The 23,994-nt window shown below is 43.2% G+C and overlaps 1 protein-coding gene across 8 annotated transcripts in view; it reads left to right on the top strand.

Moving 5' to 3' along the window:
* The window catches only part of TNIK (TRAF2 and NCK interacting kinase), a 412,271-nt gene that overhangs the window by 72,069 nt on the left and 316,208 nt on the right, over nt 1–23,994 (top strand). For all 8 annotated transcript variants that reach the window (XM_082655678.1, XM_082655677.1, XM_082655674.1 and 5 more), the window contains exon 2: nt 20,205–20,270. In XM_082655678.1, the coding sequence (XP_082511804.1) occupies nt 20,205–20,270 (66 nt within the window). The remainder of the gene's footprint in view (nt 1–20,204; nt 20,271–23,994) is intronic.

Raw genomic sequence — 23,994 nt, 5'->3', positions numbered from 1 at the left:
AGTACCAGAAGGGGACAGTTAACTTCTCACATGTTGCCTGAAAGTTGGATTTGCCAGTCATGGTTTGGCCACGGAAGGTGCATGGAAACCTTAACTCCCTTGGTAGTGAGGACCACTTCTGTTGCACACCATTCACGATGTATTCCTGTTAGGTTGTGTTGTGCTGGGGCGCCGTTCACGTAGGACGCCAAGTGAATGGTGCCTTTTGGGGTTGTGAGCAGAGGTGCACCAGGTTGCCAGTCTCAAGATGGACATAATGCGTTGGTGGAAACGAGGTTCCTCCAGGGAGGGGTTGGCGGAACATGTGTGATAAAGTCTCAGTGATGGATGACTTTGATGTCTTGATGCTCACTGCTTTGCTGGATGGCAGTCATATTGCTGTTTCATTGGAAACCCTGAGCAGCTCTCTAAGGACTCATTTCAGTACCCCAGGAGGTAGGAGTCCACATGTGGGCTGCTCTTCAATTGTAGCACGAACATTATCTTTGTAAAAGAATCTTCTGCGGCCACATACGTGGCACAGAGCAGGCTGCTCAGTGTTCCGTTAAATGATTCATAGGTCCCCTAATGACAGACTTAATGGGCGTGCAACATCTGCCCATTAAGAATATGTGCTCGGAGACACTCAGAAGTACCCACTGCTGGTGCTCTACAAAAGCCGGCACCTCCCGGTGTCTGCTCCTGGAAGACTGGGATTGTGACTTTTCATCCGTGGCTCTCCCAATGCACAGTACAGAGCTGGCGTAGAGCAGGCGCTCGGGAAATATTTGGGGAATGATTTTTTCCAATGTGCCATTGAAAAAATTGTTCATGAGTGCTGATGCAGAATTTGTTGAAATGAGCTTTTTGTTTCAAATTTCCTAAGTTACAGCGCAGACCGACGGAAGTGAACTTAGTTTCTGATACTGCCTTCCATGACTGCAGTCACATCCTCTTTGTTGTTTGAGCAAAAGGAAGGAAGATGCCACTTTCTGAGGCCCTAAAAAGTGCTAGGTGTTCTGCTAGATTCTTTGTAGGCAGGTTGTAGGTCAGTCCAGTCCTGACTTTAGTCACTTGTTTGCTGTGTTTGGGCTTCAGTTTTCTCATCTGTAAAACTGAAATACTCAGGTCCACCTTGTAGAATTCTTGCCAGGATTACAGATAATACATGTAAGTGCTTTTAGCACATAGTAAGTGCTCAAGAAATGAAAACTATCATTCATTCATTCATTCATTCAACACTTACTGAGGAGCTCCTGTGAGTTTTGACACTGTTAGAAGTTAGAGATACCAGTATGACTCCGAACTATTTCAAGTAGCTCACTCACAGTTTAGAAGGGGGAGTCAGACGCTTGAGCACATAATTACAATACATGGCAGGTGCTGTAGTCATTTTCTAGAACAAATACTGTGAGAACAGAGAGGAGGAGCACCTAAGCTCTTCTGGGGAAAGGAAGTGGGTTTTAGGGAGGGCTTGGCGGACATGATGCTTAATCTGATTTGAGGATGGAAACCAGCTGGTGAGGAAGATGCTTGTGAACAGACTAACTGAAGCTGGTTAAAGTAGAGCAGGGGAGTGGGGTGTGTGTGAGGGTGTGTGTGTGTGTGTGTGTGTGTGCAGAAGTGGTAGGGGAAGGAGTGTCTTCTGTGGTAGACACACTTTCTTCCCAAGAAATTTAGGAAACTCCACAAAATAAAATAGCGCGTTGAAACTCACATGGGTAGCAGGTAGCCTGGCCTAAAATTGGAACTGAAATGATTTGTGCAATGCCACTACTCCTTCCTCCTTTTTATACCTCATTCTAAATATATGTAAATTACATTCTTAAGTATGTTTCATATTACTTCTTAGAGCCCCAACATTGTGGGCCCCAACATTGTGGGCTCTCCCGTTGCGGAGCACAGGCTCCGGATGCGCAGGCTCAGCGGCCATGGCTCACGGGCCCAGCCTCTCTGCGGCATGTGGGAGGAGAGTATCCCTAGTTAATAATGTGTGTCAATGGCAAGTCCTGTGTTATAAAGATGAGGTTCTAAGCCAGACCTCTCAGCAGTGGTTGTTTGGGTGAGTGAGATCTGCTGTGCTTCTCCAGCAAGCCAAGCAGCCACCTTGTGAGGAGGAAATGAAGACCTGGCGTTGTGGTCAGGAGGGATGAGATGGTACTAAGGGATGGAGGCTCAGGGCAGGTTTGCCATCTCCGCCCCTGGCCAGTATTTCCATTGAGTACTTTAGGGCATATAGAAATCACAAAAATGCACACATGCTGTTTATTTATGTTATATTATTCCTGGAGAGGGTTAAAGTAAGTAAACATATTAAATACCCACGTCGTTCTCTGGTAGGAACCCTTTCTCTACGTTGGAATGATCTGCCCCATCCCCCAGTCCTCTGCTGTCATTATTGATTAATAATGATTGTACAGTCATTGCTTTGGTTCTCCTGGAGTCCAAGTTCTGAACTACTAAGGCACGTTAACTGTACATTTCACCTGTGGAGAACTTAAAATTATTCCACTTGCACCTATAAGATGCAACTAGTACAAGAATTAGTGTCTTCTTGCCAGTTCTAGCTAGAGCTTCACATGCCTCATTCTTAGTGGTTAGAATCTCCTAGTACTACAGTGGCTTTGGTACAAGCCAGATGGTTCCACTCAAGAGGGAAAGTTTAATAACATGTAGACTTTTCAGTTGTTTTCATTTTAAATTCATTGTTTGACTTAATAATCAACTGCACAAAATTCTACTTCTTTCTAAAAGTATCTTCAGCCACGTATTCTCCAAGTCTCTTGTCTCAAATAAGCATTTGAATATAGTGGCTGAGAAGGGCACATGAGAAGGCTGTTTGAAAGAACTATCCCTAGAAAGATTTGGAACAAGTGTGGAAGATGTGAGAGAGAGCTGATATCAGGTTTTGGGGATGTTATCACAGGCTCATTTTAGGTACACATTCACTGGCAAACAGTATGTCAATGAAGTGGATACTCTGTCTACAAATATTATATGCTTAGCATTGTGCTGTATGGTATGGTCACCTACTGAGTGGAATTCTGTATCAGGGTGAGAATTTCTGCACGTAACAAAGGATGCTTACCTACTGGGTTTTTTTTTTTTCTTGCGGTACGCGGGCCTCTCACTGTTGTGGGCTCTCCCGTTGCGGAGCACAGGCTCCGGATGCGCAGGCTCAGCGGCCATGGCTCACGGGCCCAGCCTCTCTGCGGCATGTGGGATCTACCCGGATCGGGGCACGAACCCGCGTCCCCTGCATCAGCAGGCGGACTCCCAACCACTGCGCCACTAGGGAAGCCCCCTACTGGGTTTTAAGTAAGCCTTAGTTTACTGATTTCTGAAGCACTCCTCGGACAGGGAACTGGTATTTTAATTGTTGGATGGCTGCTTATTCTTCAAAATAGAAATCTGCATTCTTCTTGATTAAATTATTTTAAGCCTTTTAATTGTGAAATATATACTGAAAACTGCACAGAACAAAAATGTTTAGCTCATTTAATAAACACCTGTGAGATCATCTTTCTATTTGAGAACTAGAATCATCCTATTTGCCTGACAGAACAACCTCACTAATCCAAAGAATTGGGAGGAGCAGGGGGCATTTTTATATTGGTGAAAAGTAAGACAATAATAATTTGTAAAGAGTCTTAATCCCTTTTAAGTTTAGATGATACCTGTGAGGTACTAGAATGGCAGTGTTAACACAGGTTGTGGAGCGCCGGCTTTAGTAGAGATGTCTGATTGTAATTAGCCAGGGATCGGATGTGAATGGCACTTGACTGCAATGTTTTTTTAAAAATAAGTATTCCTTTTATTATTATTACTAGTATTATTATTTTTTGCGGTACACAGGCCTCTCACTGTCGTGGCCTCTCCCGTTGCGGAGCACAGGCTCCGGACGCGCAGGCTCAGTGGCCACGGCTCACGGGCCCAGCCGCTCTGCGGCATGTGGGATCTTCCCGGACCGGGGCACGAACCCGCGTCCCCTGCATCGGCAGGTGGACTCTCAACCACTGTGCCACCAGGGAAGCCCCCTTTTATTATTTTTTAAATGTATTACTTTCTTAAACCCTATTCTGTATGAGCAATAGAAAATTAAACTGCTGTCCAGCTGTAACTTAAGTAATTGCAAGTTCTGAATGAATAGAGGTGAAATAAAGCACATTGACTCTATTAGAAAATTAGGGATATGGGTAGTATAGGTGAACAGTATACTTCTGAATACTGCATACCAAAACATCCCTGTAAGTGAAAGAGAATAAATTTGAGCCCCTAGAGATGCTGGTGGGCTGACTGAAGTACCTCCACTGGAAACCTGAAATTTATTAGAAGCTTTCTGCTTTATCTTTAACATGAACACAAACTTATCCATGCCTAATTTAATATATTAAAATAAATATGTAAGTCCTCAAGGAAAATAGGCTTTCCAGGAAGATACATCGTATTCGAATGTGGATTCACAGATTCTCTGGCCCCTAGCTGTGTACTCCTGAGGAATGCATGTCCATATCTTCATGATATATAAAGTCTGCCTTACTTTTTTTTTTTTTTCTTTTGCGGTACGCGGGCCTCTCACTGTTGTGGCCTCTCCCGTTGCGGAGCACAGGCTCCAGACACGCAGGCTCAGCGGCCATGGCTCACGGGCCCAGCCGCTCCGCGGCATGTGGGATCTTCCCAGACCGGGGCACGAACCCGTGTCCCCTGCATCGGCAGGTGGATTCTCAACCACTGCGCCACCAGGGAAGCCCTGCCTTACTTTTTATTTCACCAATGAAAAAGTAAATAACAGCTTATATATGTTATCTTATTGTGAGTCTTGGTAAAATTATTTATTTACTTAACCAACATTTATTAAGTGCCCTCTGGCCTGGATACTGTGCGAGTTGCTAAGGATATTAATAGGAAGAGAGCCTGGCCCCTGCTTTTTGGGAAGAGGGAGTATAGTTGAGTGTGGACGGACGATGAATGTAAACAAATTACTACAGCAGTGTAACTTATATATTTGTTCCTTTGTTGCCTGGGAGAAATAAGGCTTCAAACATGGCATTTTGGTAAAAAAAATACTGGCTTTTTATTTGTTATCCCATGTGTGTCTGCCACTTTGTCATAGCTATGTGGGTCCAGTGCTTGAAATCTGTTTGCCTCATGAAGTGCTTATGGACCCAAGGTTTCTAGAAATAATCTAAATCATGCTGAATGAGGGTGCGGTCCTATGAGTGACATTTCCAGGTTCGGATTATTTCTGACGGAAGTGATACATGCAACTAACGTGTATCCTTTAAAAATAATACCATTAGGGGGCTTCCCTGGTGGTGCAGTGGTTGAGAATCTGCCTGCCGATGCAGGGGACACGGGTTTGAGCCCTGGTCTGGGAAGATCCCACATGCCGCGGAGCAACTGGGCCCGTGAGCCACAACTACTGAGCCTGCGCGTCTGGAGCCTGTGCTCCACAACAAGAGAGGCCGCGATAGCGAGAGGCCCGCGCACCGTGATCAAGAGTGGCCCCCACTCGCCGCAACTAGAGAAAGCCCTCGCGCAGAAACGAAGACCCAACACAGCAAAAATAAATAAATAAATAAATAAAAAATAATACCATTAGAAAAGAAATTTCTCCCCTCTGCTAATGTCTCCCTGCTTGTGCAAATCCTGTGTGTATTTCCTAGTCCAGCCTGGTGCCCACCTTTTCTTTTCAGCCTTCCTTGACTGTGTTGTTTGTATCCATCTTCGCCCCCCGCCCCCCAGCCTCCCCGCATCTGAACTCTCTTGGCATTTCCATTGTGTTCTGCCAAACTCCATCGCGTCTCCTTGAGTCGGGTCCTTGAGAAATGGGTTCCAGCAAATGCTGCCTCCTTATTCCTCAGACCCCACAGTACCCTTCATTCTCAGGCTTCTGCCCCAGTAGACCTGCCCGGCAAACTGGAATCCTCAGGACTCCCTTAACTGTTCTTTCCTAAGCTCTGGAGCTGAGAAAGCCCCAGGTCTGCTATGAATTTCTTCTCCTACGGCTCATGCTGGCAGCCCCTCCCATGCCTTCCTCAGCATTTTCCAAGCCGTAGGTACCCTCAGCTTAGGTACCTTACCATGACCACTGCCTGAGCAGGCAGAGCCAGCTGCCCCCTTTATCTCTCTCCTCATTCCTTCCATTAAAACTGCATCCTCAAATCCTATAAAATGGAATACGCTGAACATTATTTTGTAGTGGCCCTAATATGCAGTTTTGTCCTTCAAGGATGGCCACCCTTGAGCGTGGGTTCAGGAGTGGAAAATTTGTGATGGGCATGTTTTATTTTTGTGCTAATGGATAACAACCCAACTTCACCCTGGCAAAATTCTTTCATGCTTGTGTTTCATTTCAACTTTAGTACAACCCTGAAAGGCAGGCAGGGAAATGGTATTCTTATTTCTACTTTATAGGAGAAAAAACCAAGAACTAGAGAATTTCAGTGGATTTGGTCAATGTCCGAAAAAACTGTAAATGTTGAAGTCAGGTTCAAAACTATGATCTTCTAAACCACAGTCCTTTCATTTCTCTTCATTTATATTGCATTTGTTTTCCTCTGTTATTACTAATTAGACACGCTCCTTAAAGGAAGCTCATGTCATGATATCTGAATCTTCCATAACACCAGACAACTCAATTTTCATTCCATTTTATATTAGGGAATTATTAGTATATTATTAAACATTAGTATACTCTTATCGTTAGTAATAGTTTCCTCATTTAGTGAGGATCTGTTAGGTATCATGCTTCTTGCTGGGTATTTTCCACAAACTTTCCCTCATTCTCACCATAATTCTGCTAAATAGGTTTTGATCAGTACTTTTGTAACATCAGTCTTCACTCGAATCACCTGGGATCTCATTAAAATGTTAATTTTGATTCAGTAGTTCTGGGCAGAGCCCAAGATTCTGTATTTCTAACCCCTCCCAGGTGCTGCGGACCCTGCTGGTCATGGACCACACTTTGAGTAGCATCTGGTCGCTAGGTGAAGAAACTGTGGCTGAAAGAGATTAAGTAATTTTTCAAAGATTACACACCAGGAAGTGGCAAAGCCCCACTCAAACCCTGATCGGTTGGTACACAAATTACTACTCATGCTCCCATGTCACACTACTGATGTGTCAGGCATCACTGTTAAACATCTTGGGAGATCAGAGATAATGAAGACATAGACCTTGCTCCCTGAAGAGTTGCCTTCCAGGGCAGTAAGACAGACACATTTCAGGCCGCTTTGGGGACGCAGTTTAATGTGGAGTTTACACTAATGCAATGTTGGGAGGGTCTTAGGTGTGAAATATGACTTGAGTTGGACCTCAAAGGACTAGTAAGACTTTGACAGAAATGGGAACAAGGACTTTCTTGACAGCAAGAACAAGAACACAGAACGTAAGAGCATCTTCTGGGCCTGGTGAGCAGTTGGCTATAGCTGATGCATGGAGACAGCCTGCCTGTGCTTTAAAGATACAGCCTGGGGTTGGATGGTGAAATAGAATAGGCCAGGGGAGCCACTGGGTTTTGGGGGAGGGGTCTACAATAGGACATTGTACGTACTCAGGAGATGGGCCCTGGTCAATTTAATGTGATCTAGTTGTTAGTAATCCACTGCCCATAATATGCTGTTGACATCTCCATAGAATTCTGTGGCCACTTACAGGTCACTTACTCCACGGTGGCCTTTACTATTGTTTGTATAGAGCCATTTAATAAAATCTCTTTGCCGGGGGCAATAAAGGATATATTACTTTTTCCCCTCTTTCCAAATTTTTCTAGGCTATGAAAATGCTGTTTTTCCACAGACCAGTAATAAACATTCTTCTTAAAAGAAGCATTGTTCCTTTGGTAGCAACTTGTAATGGGAAAAGTAGAATATAGATAAAAATGCAATCCTGGTCTGAATGGAGACCGGTTTTTCTTTGTGTGAATAACCAGTCAGGTTGCCACGGTGATGCTGAGATTATAACTGTTCATGCCAGCAGTCAGAGAATGTTGCCCAATTAGTTATTCTCAGCTGCTAGGTTACCTTGACAGTGGCTCAAAAAGCAGGTTTTGAGTTTAAAGGCACTCAAATGAGCATCAGAGGACTTGTAGTTCTGCTGTTCTCCGTGTGGTACTAGGACTGCAAGCCCCAGCATGCCCTGGTTTAGTCCATACAGAATGTGGTCAGCCACAAGAGCGCAAACTCCATTTTTCAATTCGGTTTCCCCCACCCTCCTTAGTAACAAAGGGTTCCAAGGATTCCTGTGTCACCAGTCAGCTTTGCAAGGGTTTTCATTGTTTCCAGGGCTGCCTTCAGATGTTGCAGGTTGGAGACAGTGGGGAGAATGTGCGTTTTGGCATTGGACATTGATCTTATGTAGGTTACTCTCTTAGCCTCAGTTTTCTCTCTTGTGAACAATCTACCTTACAGGATCAATGCAGAGATCAAATAAAATAATTTTTGCAAAATGCTCTGTACAATGTCTGTGGTATAGGTGATACCTAGTAAAAAGTGATTCTTCTGAGATATTGTTTCAGAAATCGTAAAACATTATACAGTGAGATTATTATTATCACCGTATTTGGGTCATTTCTGTCAGTCAGAACAGGCTAAGACGTGCTGTGATAACAAATAATCTTAGAGACTTAATACAACTAAAGTTTATTTCTTGACCATGCCACATATCCAGAGCCCGTCAGGAGAGACTCTGTTCATCAGCTACCCAAGGATACAGACTAGAGGAGGCGTCATGTCCACATATGCTTCCATAGTTATCAAAATATCTCACACTAACAATCAGATATTCCCTCTGAAAGTGGCACATCACTTACGCTCACATTGCGTTGGCCAAAGCAAATCATGTGGCCACACCCAACGTAAAGATGGGTGAGGAAGTGCCATCCTGTAGTGTGCCAGTGGAAGGAGAAGAGGAATATCTGTTGAACAACTCTAATATCTGCAAGCTCTACCAAAGCAAAGGTTGATGAAGAAGAGTACTTTAAAGAAGTACTGTTAGTTTAACACAAATAAATAAAAATATCTGAACAGTAAACTTCAAAGTAAATGAATTAGAATTCAGCTGTATTGGACAGAAAACCCTAAATATTAGCGAGTTTAGGAAGATATACGTTTATTTCTCTCTCAATTTAAAGAAGTCCAGATATAGGCAGTCCAGTGGTGGTACGGTAGTTCCATGGCCATCAGAGACTTAGAATCATTTTATTGTTCTGCCATAACAACCTAGCGTGAGGCTTCCATTTGTAAATTCACCTCAGGGTCAGAAATGGCTGCAGGGCTCCAGCCATCACATCTACATTCCAGGGAGCTGGAAGGAGGAGGTTGGAGGACAAAAGAGTGCTTCTCTCAGCTAAGTCAGCTCCATTTGAGCAACCCTTCTGAAAGTCCCACACAATAATTCTGCTTACTCATCACTGACCAGAACTTAGTCACATATTCACCCCTAGCTTCAAGGAAGCTAGGGCATGTAGTTTTTGAACTGGGTGCTTTGTCTCCCAAATAAAATTGGGAGTTTTTTGTTACTAAGGACCAAAGGGAGAATGGACATTGGGTGGCACTGGGCACTTCCTGCTCTAGTAACTTAAGATGGAAGCTTTGCTTAAGCATGAATGAGAAGGGAAAGATTGCTGTGTACCCTATCATTTTCTAACCTGTGCTCCACAGAACACCAGTGCTTAGAGAGACAGAAGGGTCCCTTAAAAAGTGTTCTACAGCCAGACAGGTTTGGGAATGTGGAAAGCTTGGCCCTCTCTTGGAGATTTCCAGGGCCTGTTAATACATTAAAGGCTCTGAGAGGCCCTGCAATAAAGAAAGAGCTAAATTGCTAACCTTTTAAACTCGGTGTTCCCAAACCTCTTTGACAATGGAAATTCATCGCCTTTGGAAGTCTGGAGGGACACAGAGAAGTTTAGTTTGAGCTTCTTGGATTTGCAAAACTATTTAGACCCTTGAAAAGATGGTCTAAAGCCCCCATTCAAAAAAGTATCCACCCTGTAAAACAAACAAACTTGTATATCCTTAGTGCTAGCCTAGTCATAGGGACAAAAGCCTTGAAGAAAAAAAATAGACCAGATGCCAGTGAAGCCTTGTCAAAAACAATCTGTATAAGGGTTGTTGTTAACCAGCCATCTGTGCCATTAGTGGCGACACCAAGTGATGCACTGGGATGGGCTCCCACTGCTGTCTTCCAGATGACAGGCCCCTGCCCCAGGCTGATGTTGATGGGCTCTTGGCTGTTTCTCCGTGGCTCTTAGCCGTGCTGCCCCTCTCTGGAAGTGAGAGTCATAGGGGATCCAGCCAGCCAATACTAACCTCCTCATCCCACAGAGAGGGCCTGTTGTCCGCTACACGGTTGCTTATAGGTGTGGGGAGAAAGGCTGAAAATGCTTTCAAGCAAATGTGTGCTGTTGGTCTGTTGGAAGCAGGCGGTAAATGAGTACCTTCGGGGGAAGGGTTAAGGCTCCTTTTTCCAAAATGGAACCTTGGATGCTTTCCTAATCTTTCTTACTTAATTATTTAGGTAATCAGTTCTTGTCTTTAAAGTCCATCTGCTGCAATTGCTCTCTTTTTTCTTCATCTAAGCATCATTGAAAAGGCAAAATGCCAAAATCTTTGCTAGTCTGGTTCCCATCATTTCGACCTCGTGTTGCTGGAAATGCCGGAAAGTTACCTTGTCCTGACAGGCCTAGAGAGATCCCATCTTTGCATATCTGTAAACTGTATGATACATTTCCCCAAACAGCTGTATAATCTCTGAGACAACCTGATGGTGGGAAGGAAGGGGCCGGGGTGGGAGGCCTTTATGTACATATTGACCTTTAAAGCAACTTAAATGTTTGAGCTGGAACAGACTATGGGAGAGTTGAGGCAAGTCCTGGAAGGTGGAGATCCCTTCCTTGTCCAAAATCTGCCATGTGACCTAGTATCCTGGAGAATTCTCTCCGGATGCTTCATGAAGTTATGTGCCTTTCCCTGACTGCAGTTGTGTTGGAAATTTTCCCTGAAGAGAGTGGTGGGTTCTGTTTGTTCCGCATGTGCACAGGCAGGTTTGTGGCCACAGCTCAGGGACTCCAGGTCAGGAAGGGTGAGACGGGCTGGCTGGGAATCCCAAGAGTTGACAAAGGATTACAGTACCCAAATCAGAATAAATTTCCAAGTTACATTATAAGCCTTTCTCAGCTCTCTTTTTAATTTTTTAAAAAAATTTATTTATTTATTTATTTTTGGCTGCGTTGGGTCTTTGTTGCTGCGTGCGGGCTTTTCTCTAGTTGCAGTGAGCGGGGGCTACTCTTTGTTGCGGTGCGCGGGCTTCTCATTGCGGTGGCTTCTCTTGTTGTGGAGCACGGCCTCTAGGCACGCAGGCTTCAGTAGTTGTGGCACGTGGGCTCAGTAGTTGTGGCGCGCGGGCTCTAGAGTGCAGGCTCAGTAGTTGTGGCGCATGGGCTGAGTTGCTCCGCGGTATGTGGGATCTTCCCGGACCAGGGCTCGAACCCGTGTCGCCTGCATTGGCAGGCGGATTCTTAACCACTGTGCCACCAGGGAAGTCCTCTTTTTAATTTTATGTTCCTAATTATGCATGCCCATTTTTCTGATATAAGCCAGCAAACAACCATCAACAATTATGTAGAATTCGTTGTTTTCTCTTGTAAGGAAATCAGTTGATCCTTGAACAACCTGGGTTTTAACTGTACAGGTCCACTTATAAGCAGATTCTTTTCAATGAATACCTACTACATTACTACACCATCCGTGGCTGGTTGAATCCACGGATGCAGAACTGTGGCTACACAGGGCCAACTGTAAAGTCATATGAAGATTTTCAGCACCCCTAACCCCTGCATCGTTCAAGGGACAACTGTCATTTGGAACTAAGCTAAATATGAGTGTGAATATACAAGGTCTGTGAACTGAGAAAAGTATATTTTGAAAAATCCCATTCATCTATGCTGATATGTACTTGTGACCTAGTAAATTCATTGTTTCAATGATATCAACTTGGCGTTGTGTGATAAATCTTGTTACATCGTTTCTGGGTGTGAAATAAATTCACTTCTCAACACAAGTACCTGGAATTTACACCTGAATACTGGTGCCTACATTCTCCCTCCCCCCAGCGCCAGTTCCTGCTCTCTTCCCTTCTAGGTCCGCTGTTTGAAAGACAGTGAGTGATTACTTTGGTTTATCAAAGGATTTTACTGAACACAGAGAAAGACTAAAAGTCAAAGGACTTGGGGTCTTGAACTTAATCTGCTACTAACTAGTTGAGACCTTGGACACGCCACCTAAACTCTTCTTGTTGGAAAAACCTATGATTTTATGAGTATGTAGGACTTGCCTGTGCCTCACTTTGTTCTTCTGTAAAAAAATGAGGAGAGGGATTTTACTGATACAATCTCAGAAATCCCTGCTCCAGATGTCAGAGATCTTATCGTAAGGTGGCTTTTGGTGGTGGAACTGGTGACACCAGTGGGGACATGATTCATCTAGCAGCTATTTATTAAGTCTATAATTTATTAGGTCTATATTATATATTTATATTAAGTCTATATTTATTAGGTCTATAATGTCCTAGTCACTGATCTAAGTAGTGGGGGCACTGCAGTGAACCAAACCAGTATGTCTTTCCTTCTTAGAATTTGCATTCTATGATAAGGAATTATAAACAAACACTTTTGAGTACTTACATTATGCCAGACATTGCTTTAAATGTTTTCTATATATTAATTATGTTGTAGTAATCCTTGGAAGTAAGTACTACTATTATCACTCTTTTACAGTTGAGGAAACTGAGGCACAGAGAGATTAAATAATCTGTTCAAGGTCACAGCTAGTAAAGGGGAAAGCTGGGACCAGAGTCAGGCTTTCTGGCTGTAGTCTGTGGTCTTAACTACTATGGTTTACTGCTTCTCACTGCCAATTGATTGGTTAACTTAAAGTACTCAGTGTTCATCCTAGCTGATGGCAAAGTAAGAAAAAAAGAAACGGAAGCTTTGGATGGAAATCTCAGCGCCCACTTGGTCTCCGTGTCTGGGACTCCAGGCTCTGATGGGAAGGAGGGGCATTGAGCAGCTGTGATACATTTTACTTCCGGGTCCCCAGCCACTTGCCTGGTTGTCTGCCTGGTTTGAGGTTACTGGCCCTTCTCTGGCTCCATGGTTAAACTGCAAGGCCTTCATCAACCCCACAGCCCCAAGTTAATTTCAGCATTGGCCATTTGTAGGGAAGTGAGAAATAGTGATGGGCTTGGATTAAAAATAATCTGGATTTGAATTCTGCCTCTACTACTGACAGTGCTGTCATCTTGGGCAACTTTTAATGATACCAGCAGCAAGGGCGATAATAGCAGTAGCTTTTTTTGTTAAGCACTACTGTGCATAAAGCTAAATGCTTTATATATGTTGTTTCTGATCCTGCGAACAATCCTCCTGGGATATATGTTTTTCCTCACTTTGCAGTCTGGCCTTGGCTGCTGTTTCTACCACATACTATTTAACCTTGAGCACGTTAATTCCTTGAAGCTTTTGTTTCATCATCTGGAAATTGGGGTTAGTAATATCTACTTCCCACAGTCGCTATGAAGATTAAATATGAAAACGTCTATAAAGCATTTAGGCCATTGTCTATCCCAGAGACAGTGATAATGATCATTACAGCTTAAGGTCTCACCCCTATTAATCTGAAGAGCCAGGTTTCAGATCTCATTCTAGAGGCTGCTTCTTGAGGACAGGCGGGAGATGCAGCGTCCCGAGTGGAGCAGGTGAGCCGTGGCAGGCATGGGGAAGCTGGTCCACGGCCGCTGGCTGCTGAGTATGAGTAGCCGGTGGAACTGGGACCCGAACAGGAAGCGGGGAGGCTCCGGTCCCCCTCACCCGAGGGCTAGCAGCTACCAGCATTGAGGGCCGTGTCCCTTGAGGTTTGGCTGGGACCATGTCCAGAACCTGCCAGAGTTAGTATCGGTAAAAGGATGCCAATACTGTCTAGCCAAGCACAGCCGTAAGGGGCAGTGGGCATCCTGGAGTCAGCCTGCACTTAGCACCGCCCTTCCCAGAGGACAACCAAGGACATGTGGCATTGGGGAGGTGCCCAGCTTGTGTGGGATACAGCCTTGCAAACACCGCAGGCCAAGCGGGACTCTCCCATTTTACAGATGGGGAAATCAGAATATGAGAGGTCAAATCACACTAGCAAGGAGCAGAATCCCGACGTGAAATCTAACATTTTTGCACCAATCCTCTGATAGCTCTGCAGAGCTTAATGTATATAGATGATCAAGTGAGAAAATTCAGCAACCAGTGTTTTAGCTTTATGTTATTTTTGTATGTATTTTTTACTTGAATTATCTGTCCCATTTGAGAGGCATGGCTTGGGCAGTATGTTAATGAAGAGAAATCTGTGCTGTTTTGTAGATCTCCCAGGAATATGCTCTCGGAGCACTTTTTTTTTTTTTTTTTTGCGGTACGCGGACCTCTCACTGTTGTGGCCTCTCCCGTTGCGGAGCACAGGCTCCGGACGCGCAGGCTCAGCGGCCATGGCTCACGGGCCCAGCCGCTCTGCGGCATGTGGGATCTTCCCGGACCGGGGCACGAACCCGTGTCCCCTGCATCGGCAGGTGGACTCTCAACCACTGCACCACCAGGGAAGCCCTTGGAGCACTTTTAATTTTTCCTGCATGTCGCTTGTCATTGTAATTTAATGACTGTGTATGTGTAGTTATCTGCTTATGTCTATTCCTTCATCAGCCTGGAAACACCAGGAGGCAGGGCCAGTGTACCGCCTGCTTCCACCCCAGACAGTAGGTGCGTGGGAGGGTGCCGGTAGCGCCCAGGGACTGAATATACCCCATTGTGCAAGGCAAGACCTTTCGCTCCTCAGACCCTCACGTTAGGAGGGAAGGTCAGTGAAAAATGCTTCGAGGGACCTGGCCTGGCTGTGAGTGCAGCACGGACTAGAATTGGGGGTGTTGTGTTGAGTCAGCACGATGGTTCCCAGTGCTCTACTTGCTTTGGAATAACGATGGTATTGAAAAGCCTGAAGGCTCAAGATAAATATGGAAAGTTCTCCTACTGTTCCTGTTTTCTTTGTCCTGTTTTGCTTTTGTAAGCATATGCTTGTCAGTTAGGGCTGAAACCGAACAAATCAGCTGCTAAATATGGTTCTAAGAGAAATAACATTTTGGTCTTTTTAAGGCCCGTGAGTTTGGAGTAAGCACAGTCTTCTAGCAGATGTCAGTAGGGAATCTGCGGGGTAGGCAGTCATTCTGGGAGCCGTATCAGCCGTCCGTATTCTGCGAGGGTTTATTTCACCCTGACGCAGAACTGGCGACCTCAAGTGAAAGGTCTGACACAGAACGGCCATGTCTTGAAGAAGAGGAGTTTGGGAGAAGGGTTGTCTAGAGTCTGTACAAGCTCCCAGTTTCTCTCTTGATTTCATTTTCAGAGAAGGGGGAAAGGGCTGGGAAGGGTATGTATCATCGTTTATGATGCTAAGGAAGTAGTCATCCTAGTTATAGGTTTAGGTTTGGCTTTTCCAGTCTTTGGGATTTAGTCCAGAGATGTTATTTAGTATTCCGATAAATCCAGTGTCATTCAGGGGACCTGGAAGAATTAAAGTATAACTCAGTGACTGGGAATATTAACTCCTAGATCTTAAATCACTCCACCCTGCTGAGAAGTCAGACTTGAGCCTGCCAATGCCACCTGAATTTCATCAGCTGATAGACGAGAGAATTTATTCCAGCATCCCAGGAGCCCCGAAAAGTTAACACGTCTTTCCAAATGTCTCACTGATTTCTAAAGAGACACTTGTTTGTCCATAAGTATCTGATTCTGTGTGTTAAGCACGTGGCGATCTTGGTTAATAAACAATCGGTGTTCTTTTACTGGCTTTATGAGTTGAAAATATTTGAAACACACCCTGAATTTTTCTGCAGCATATTCCTTGTGTATTAAATGAATTCTTTTTTCAAAGGGAAAAAGAAAAGGAAGGAAAGAGGTTAATATTTATTGAAGTCCTATTAAGTATCAGGCCCTGAGCTAGTCTACACACTTTCACAGTCTTCACAGTAACCCTGCCTGGGACATACTATTGTTCCCTTTTTAGAGACGGAGAAACTGAGACTCAGGGCGGTTTTGAAACTTGCCCAAGGCTGGAGAGCTAGCAAGTGGAAAATCAAGGGCCGGGAATTCTGATTCCGTGAAGCTGATGGGGTGATGAGTGCTTAAGGGCCTGGGGTTTGCAGTCTGACCCATCCTGGCTCAGCCACCCATTGTTGGTGTGACCTCGACTTGGTTCTTACTTTCTCTGAACCTCCGTTTCCTCCTCTGTAAAACAAAGACGAGGACAGCAACCACTTGATAGAGTTGCGATAATTAAATAATCTCTCCATGGAAAGTGCTTAGAATAGTACCTAGCACATAAGTGCTCATGAAATGTTAGTGATTATTGTGATTTTTATTATTATGACTAATCCAATTTGCCTTCATCAGTAACTTGCTGAAAAGTTACATTTTCTTTCATGCAACAGCATGTCTTTTGATATGTCGTTATATTTCATTATGAAATAATGTAACCTGCTCTACCATAGAATTAAATGTTCTTTTCAGCCTCTCAGCAAAGGTTAAGATCTGAATAAAGGCATGTGTAGCCAACAGGGATTCCTGACTTTGGTAAATGTCAATGATTTGCTCATTTCTCCTTGGTGTATGTAGCCTTCTTCCATGCTGCCCATCCCGGCTTTACGACGAGCCTCTAAGCAAACATGAGAGGGAGGATTAAGCTGATTCTTTTCTCTTACCCTTCCTGTCTTTGGAACATGATCATTAGGCACAGTGTCTTCTCCTTGTTGCATTGCACGTGGCCGCATCCTGACAGCCTGTCTTCTCCACGTACCGGAGGCACAGCTTACAACAATGGCCCTTAGGAATTTTCTTTAGAGCTGGGAAGACCATAGGAGCTTATGCATGTGACCGTTTTGTGCAGTTGGGGGCCGGGTCAGGGGAGTGAGGAAGGGGCGGTGGCTGGGACAGCTCTGTCTAGATGGAAAAGAAATGACGTAAGCTTGTTAGACCTGTGGCTCTACATTCTGATCCCCTTTGTTGCGACTTCCTCTACTTATATTGTGGAGCATTGTGGGACATCAACCTTATTGAGTAAATAGTTATGTCTAGCAGTTGTGTGTTGGACACCATGCTAAGTGCTGGAAACACTAAGATAACTATGCTCCGTGCTTGCTCTCAGGACATTTGCAATTCATCAAGAGAGAGAAATGGAAGAGGGGACCTCACTGTGTGAGAGCGGTTATCATGGAGCCACGCACAACGTGCTATGGGGGCAGAGAGGCGGAGGCACTAGTTTGAGACAGGCTTCACAGAGGAGGTGTCACAGTGGACCTTCAAGGATGGGCTTTGCCTCATAGAGAATAGTAGAAGGAATAATCGTGGCAGGCAGACAGTATGAACCGAGGCAGAGAGACATGGCTAAGTGTGATGTGTCAGGGAACTGAGGTTTGAAGTGGTTGGATGTAGCACAAAATGATGGAACACGAAGCTGGGAATGAAAGCTGGGCCTAAGAATGACAGGACCTTGACTTTCAATTTGAACCACCTTGTGTAGGATTTTAAAGCGTGGTGTGTTGTGTTTAGAAATGTCTATTTTAGAAAGATTTGTGTGAAGGATAGCTTGAAAGGACGAGAGAATTGATTGAAATAAACAGTCCCAGCAAGAGATGGTGAGGGCTGTTGTATGAAGAGGGTTGAGTAGACGGATATGGTGGACTTCTGGAGATAAAATCCTTAGCACTTAGTGGACAACAGGAGCATGGAACCTTGGGCTCAGCCAACCTTAAAGGTATGGGCAGGAGAAAGAAAAATCTCTCTGAGAGACTGGATGACGGAAGAGAAAGGAGGGGGTGGATTTCACCAAGAGTGGCGATGCTCAGCAGTGTCAGTGCCTGAGAGGGAACAACCAGGACAAACTGAGAACAGACCATTACAAACAAGAGCAGCAACGAAACCCAATGCAGCCAAAGATAAATAAATAAATATTTAAAAAAAAGAAAACAACACACAATTGAGATATTTCAAGCAAATGTAGGACCTCTCTTGAAATTTGTTGCAGAAACACCACTGCGCAAACAAACTACTGGGAAGCACAGCTTAGAAACAAACAGCAGCTGCTACCATTTGTGGGCCACTTCTCCCCCTTTTCCTCATTTCCTTCTAATCCCATTCATAATAAAACCTGCTGCTCTAATGGCCTAGTAGTTTAACAAACACGATTTTTCTTTCCCATCTTGAGGCACCTCCCAGGTGGCCTTGGCAGTGACTTTTAGCTCTGGGGTCTCCGTCTGCAGAGCTCTAGGTCCTTTTCCCATGTTTTCCTGTCTCATGGTTCCATCTGGGACGATGTCCACAGCTCCCTGACCAGGTGGGGCATAGCTGGAACTTCTGGACTTCTCCATCTGTCGGGACATGAGTCTGGAGTGGGGTTTCTTGCCTTCCTGTCTTTATAACAATGGATAATGCTAATTGCAGTCTTTGTGAGTGACTAAGTGCTTCAGCTGTTGCTGTTTTGTCCTATTTTTTTCTTTTTTAATTTGTTTTCTATGTGAGATCTTTGAAGACACAACACAAAGGGCTATTCTTGGGCCTGATTTGCTGAAGACTGTCACTTTAAAGAGCTCTAACTTGTCACCTCCAACTCATTTGTCCCCTTCCCTGTGAATAGCAGCCCCTCTCCCTTTAAATGCTACTAGAGGTGTGGGATTCCTCAGCTTAAAAATGATTCCTGTCAGATATTAGGTTTGCTGACTACGTGCAGGTGTGGTGCTAGGCCCTCACTTAATCTTCCCCAGAGCTCTGCTGGGTAGATGTCCTCCCCGTTTTATCTGCGTGGAGACTGAGTAGCTCTCCCAGGGGAGAGATCTGGGATCACGCCGCCAGACAAGGCAGAGCTGGGGCTCGGCCCAGGCCAGGCCTGTCTGAAGCTAAAATCAAGGCTTTCCCCCGCCTGCTTCTCAGTCACCGTCACACCATATGGCAGTGCTCTGTAAACCTGTTGACTGGAGAGGGGAAATGCTTTTTAGGCCAGAGGCTGACGTTTTTTTCATTTGTCCCCCAGAGTTTTTTTTAAAGTGAGTTCGTGCCTAACATTTAAAAACGAGATCTCACATGAAACAAAATGTTCAGTTTTTCTTCAAAAAAATCTTCAGACCTGGCAAGACTGTGCTCATAGGTTGACATGACAACGATTGGTTCCAGCTGGCCCCCCTGCCCCCCAAAGGGGACGTGACTTCCTCAGTTTGTCACAGGCCCCTGCGGCCCCCTCACTCTTTTCCGTTACTTGCCCGGCCTCTGTGGACATGGATGTTTGTAATTCGTGAGCTAGGCCTTTAAAGAAATCATTTCTGTCCAGTTAGGAATCAGAGGAGGCCAAAGGCACTTTCTGTCTCTGAGTTGAATCTTATAGGCTTTGATTTTTCTTTTCGACTTTTGGGGATGGTAATTCGGTAATAATATCCACGATTATTGGCTATTTATTGAGCGCTCTAACACAGCTGACTCTGAGGGTTAGCAGACACCTGTTCGGTGCTAAGAACTTGGATAGTTCTCCAGTTTCGTTTGCACTCTAGATCCTGCCCGGGACTCTCCAGGTCCTGCAGGAACTGGAGGCCAGGCCGCAAAAGTGTATTTAGCAGAGGCAGCATTGTCGAGAGGGGAGATGAATCCAGAGAAATACTTTCTGAGAGAGGAAGTTAGGTTGATTCCATTTTCTCTTGGAAACTGTTGACTTCTGCAGGGAAGATTGCCCCACAACACGGGAGCACTCCTTTCTGAACTGCCAGTGTTCAACACAATGAGCAGCTCAGAAATGTCAAACAGAAGAATCTTTGGTGAGCCTTTCAGTTTAGCCCAAGGTACCTACAAGTGTATTTCCATTTGACAGTGAGAAATGCATTAATTCTTTTTTAAAATTGTTTCAACGAAGTCTTGTTTCCTTTTGTCTGATTTAAACACATCTCATAGAAATGTAAAATAGAAACAAATAGATTTTGACTCATCTCATAGCCACAGCTGAATTAAATTTTAATGCTGTTTAATATTAACATATGAGAGCCCCCCCCCAAAGCTAAAGTTGTTATTTATTTGCTTATTTTAAATGCGTATTTGCTTTTGATGAAGACAACGGCTAGAATATCGTTTTGACTTTTTATTGTTTATTTTCTTTCAGGACCCTGCAGGGATCTTTGAATTGGTGGAACTTGTTGGCAATGGAACCTACGGACAAGTGTATAAGGTAAGTTCCTTGAGCTTGAACATGGCTTATGTGTGATTTCGGTTCATGAATACTGAATAGCAGTGCTGTCTGTTCTCACTCATACATGTCTCATAACAGATTTAAAATGAGATAATATACTTGTTAATTGACTCTCCATCTTTTTAAATGTATCTGTAGTCCCACTGCCTAAACCGGATTCTGGGATTTGGGCATTTCCTTCATTATATATTATAGAGCTTATAGCTGACACATGCATTCTGATGGTGCATATATGAAGCTCTTTAAATGTTTCGTTTCTTTACATTAATCACTGCCAGAACTGGTTTTCAAAGGCGCGAAGGATGCTATTTACTTTAGAAATTTAAGCTATTAAAGTATCACAGCTGGAAAAGTAGATTTGTTACTGGCCTAGGGCATGAGTTAAATGAATTTAGTGAACAATGCTAGGAGAAAACTGGCCACCTCACAAAGAAAGGCCTAATGGCAGCAACGACTCTTACAAGATAGGAAATACTTAAAAGTTAAACTTGAGCTGAGATTGAGCTGAGGAATGAAAAGTTCTTCTCTCCTTTTTACTAAATTTTTACTTACAAATTCACTCCAAACATGCTTTTAAAACATATTTTCTCCCAGAAAATGATCTGAAAAAGTGATTGTTTAGAAAAGTGGGTTGATTCTCCTGATTATCAAAAGAAAATGGAAATTAACTTTTTGGACTAAAGCTCAGGGGGTTTTAGTGAATGAGCTATTGAAATAAATGCCTTCAAAACAAACCAACTGTTTCCGCATGATTATTTCAAGGGAAATATCCGTCACTTTCCAGCGTGGTAGTGATATGGGATGGCATTTTCACTACAAATTCTCTCTTGTTGTTCTATTTTTAAAAAATTACTTCTTTGAGTCCTAAACTTCTCTTAGTTGATTAAAATTATTGTAGAAGTCATCCAGATTGTAATATTTCCGATTCTACAGAATGTCAAAAGTATATGTGTGTGTGTATATATATATATATAAATACTTAAGCCTTTATTTACCAGGAGGTACCCTTTGGTGTCCACTCCAGGGGGAAATTTCTCTCTTGCAAGAAATGATATTTCCTAAAATGTCAACCCCCTGCAATTAGACAGAATGTAGTCTACTCCAGCTGTTCACTTGACACTGATCCTGTCTGACACAAGAAAGAAAGGTGTCTCAGCAAATGCTTTTAAATACTTTCAGTGAAGATAATCAGGTTGGAAGATTGTGCTATTGCATTTTGAGAAGTTGGATTGAACTTGTGAATTAATGTGAGCTTATGAATTAAGCCCTGATTTAGGTAGAGAATTACTTCTGATTCGCTGTCAATTTGGAGAAGCAACTCTGTATAATGCTGTTGGTTTTATAGTGCCATTCCATTGTCCTGTGCTTCCCACCTGTAGAATACACATCTGGGAGATGATTCACAGCCTTGTCCACTAATCCAAGAGGTGGACTGTATACACTCTTGCAAGGGAGGATAACAAAGAGATAAGGATTCTCAATTAAGGATGAGAATGTTTGGAAAATCCAAAATTAGCCCTAATTTCTTGTTACTTGAAAAAAAAAAAGAAAAGGAAACAAGTCGCAGGAGGTCTCAGATCTTCAGAGAGGAAAGAAATTCACCAACTACGTTGTTAACACTATTGTTCTAAAGGGTGCCCTTCTCTTAGAGGTTGATACAGAAATTTGGCTTCTCTCAAGCTGAGGGGAGACTGCAAAGATGGCCATGGTGATAACATTGGACTTTGGGACAGGAGGCTTGGTTTCTTTTACCAGCCCTATGTATTGTTTTGTGGTACAGCAGCTTTTCTGCGCATTAGTCAAGTGAGAGTGTTTGCTATAAATGTTTTGGGGACTTGGAATGATTTACCTGAAGGATGAATCCTCCGTGCCCAGTTAAGGGTTTGGTTTCTAGACGACCCAGATGATATTAGGTGGCACCCCCTCAAGAACAGAGACACCTGGGTTTTCTGGGTCACTAATCCAGTCCTGCTGTTACTCTGAGCCCTGAAGGATTAAAGCTTAATAAACTGCAAAACCTGAACTCAAATACACGTGAACCGAAAGAGAAATAATTTAGGAAGTGATTGTCCACATTATAGGTTATATTTAACTTTTATGGAATAGGTATATTTCTAAAATAGTGTAAACATAAATATAAATTTTTAAGCCCTAGGAACAGATTTCTATACCAAAAAAGCCTGTGATAAATACTTTCTTTACATTAAATATTAAATCTTTGATTTTAATTTTTTGTAACCCTGGCTTTTGTTGTTCCTGGATTTCATAAAATGAGGTATAATTTTATGTACAATTATACAGATGTAGCCTTTCTTTTCTGGAAAGATTCTTATAAGTTTCTTTTAATAAGCTGTCCTAAGAGAGTCATAATATAATTTTATTTACAAGTAGTTTTTAAGAAGTAGACTTAATTCAATACACAAAAAGTATATGTAGATATTAAGAGAGTATTTCTTGAAGTATATCTTCACATAAGCCACTTAAATCTAGATGTGGAAACATATTTTATATAAAGGTCATTAACAACATTTAGCTTTTCAAAGTTGCTTCTAGCCTTACTCCCAAGTCTAGCTTGGTCTGTCTCTCCTTGGGAGGTTAGATTTGTTTATCATTTTGGTCCCAGGTAGTCAAGTGGTAGTTCAGTATCTGTTTTTTGCTTTATTTTCTAGACAGATTGCATAAATAATGAAGAGTAAAGAGGCTCTGTCAGGGTTTTTATGAGGAAATCATCTTCTTGGGCCTATGGCTCCCATGAAAAAAATGAACCAACCAAAGGCCACATACCCGTTTGCTAAAGGCTTTGGCTATGCATTGGCATGCCACTTATTGGGACCTAATGGAATCCAGACACATTTTTGTTAAAATAGAGTAATTATTTTAATAGGTCCAAATAATTGTTTAATGTTTATTGCTAAAACACCATTAAATCTTAGCCACAGATTTCAAGAATGAATGTTAGTCCATCCTGTTTCTTAATTTGCCCTTTGGAACTGTATATTGGTTATTGCAGAGATGGAAATGTACTTTGTTCTGGGGTGACAACGTGAATTGGGAATATGGTGGATTCTTCAGTATCTCTCAGGTTTCTCTTAAAACCTCCTCTAAGTTGTAAAGTATGAAGTAAAGAGGCCATGTTGGTGGTTATAGTACTTGTTGAGAGAGAACACTGTGACTGAGTGTGTTGTGTGTGTGTGTGTTTTCAAAGGGTTTCATAGGTCCTTATAGATCATCTAGCCCAATCATGCCTCTGCCAGCGTCTGTTCAGCCCATCCTTGATCACCTCCACCTGTGTGGGATTCATTACCTCCCAGTCATTCCATTTGCCTGCAGTTCCCTTTGAATGTTCATTATCATGTTGAGCCAAGATTCTCCCTTCCTAAAATGTTTACCAGTTCAAGCTCCTTTCACTCCCTCAGAGCTATTTAAAAAAATAAATGTGATCTTCTTCCATAAGAACATAGTCCTTCAGATATTTGAAGAAGACTTCTCCCTTCTTCCCCCAAACACATACTTGTGTCTCCTCATCTCCAGGCAATGTAGCCACAGTTGCTGAATTAATTCTTCGTATGACTTAGACTTGAGGTCCTTCATTATCCTGGCTTCTGCCCTGAAACGATTCTAACATATTAATTAAAATAATCCTTTATACTTTAAAATAGTTTTCTATGTCATGAAACATTTTGTGTGTATTATCTGATTTCTG

Source organism: Grampus griseus (assembly GCF_964374135.1).
Source record: "Grampus griseus genome assembly, chromosome: 5".
Lineage (NCBI taxonomy): Eukaryota > Metazoa > Chordata > Mammalia > Artiodactyla > Delphinidae > Grampus > Grampus griseus.
This window is presented reverse-complemented; position numbering and strand designations above follow the sequence as displayed.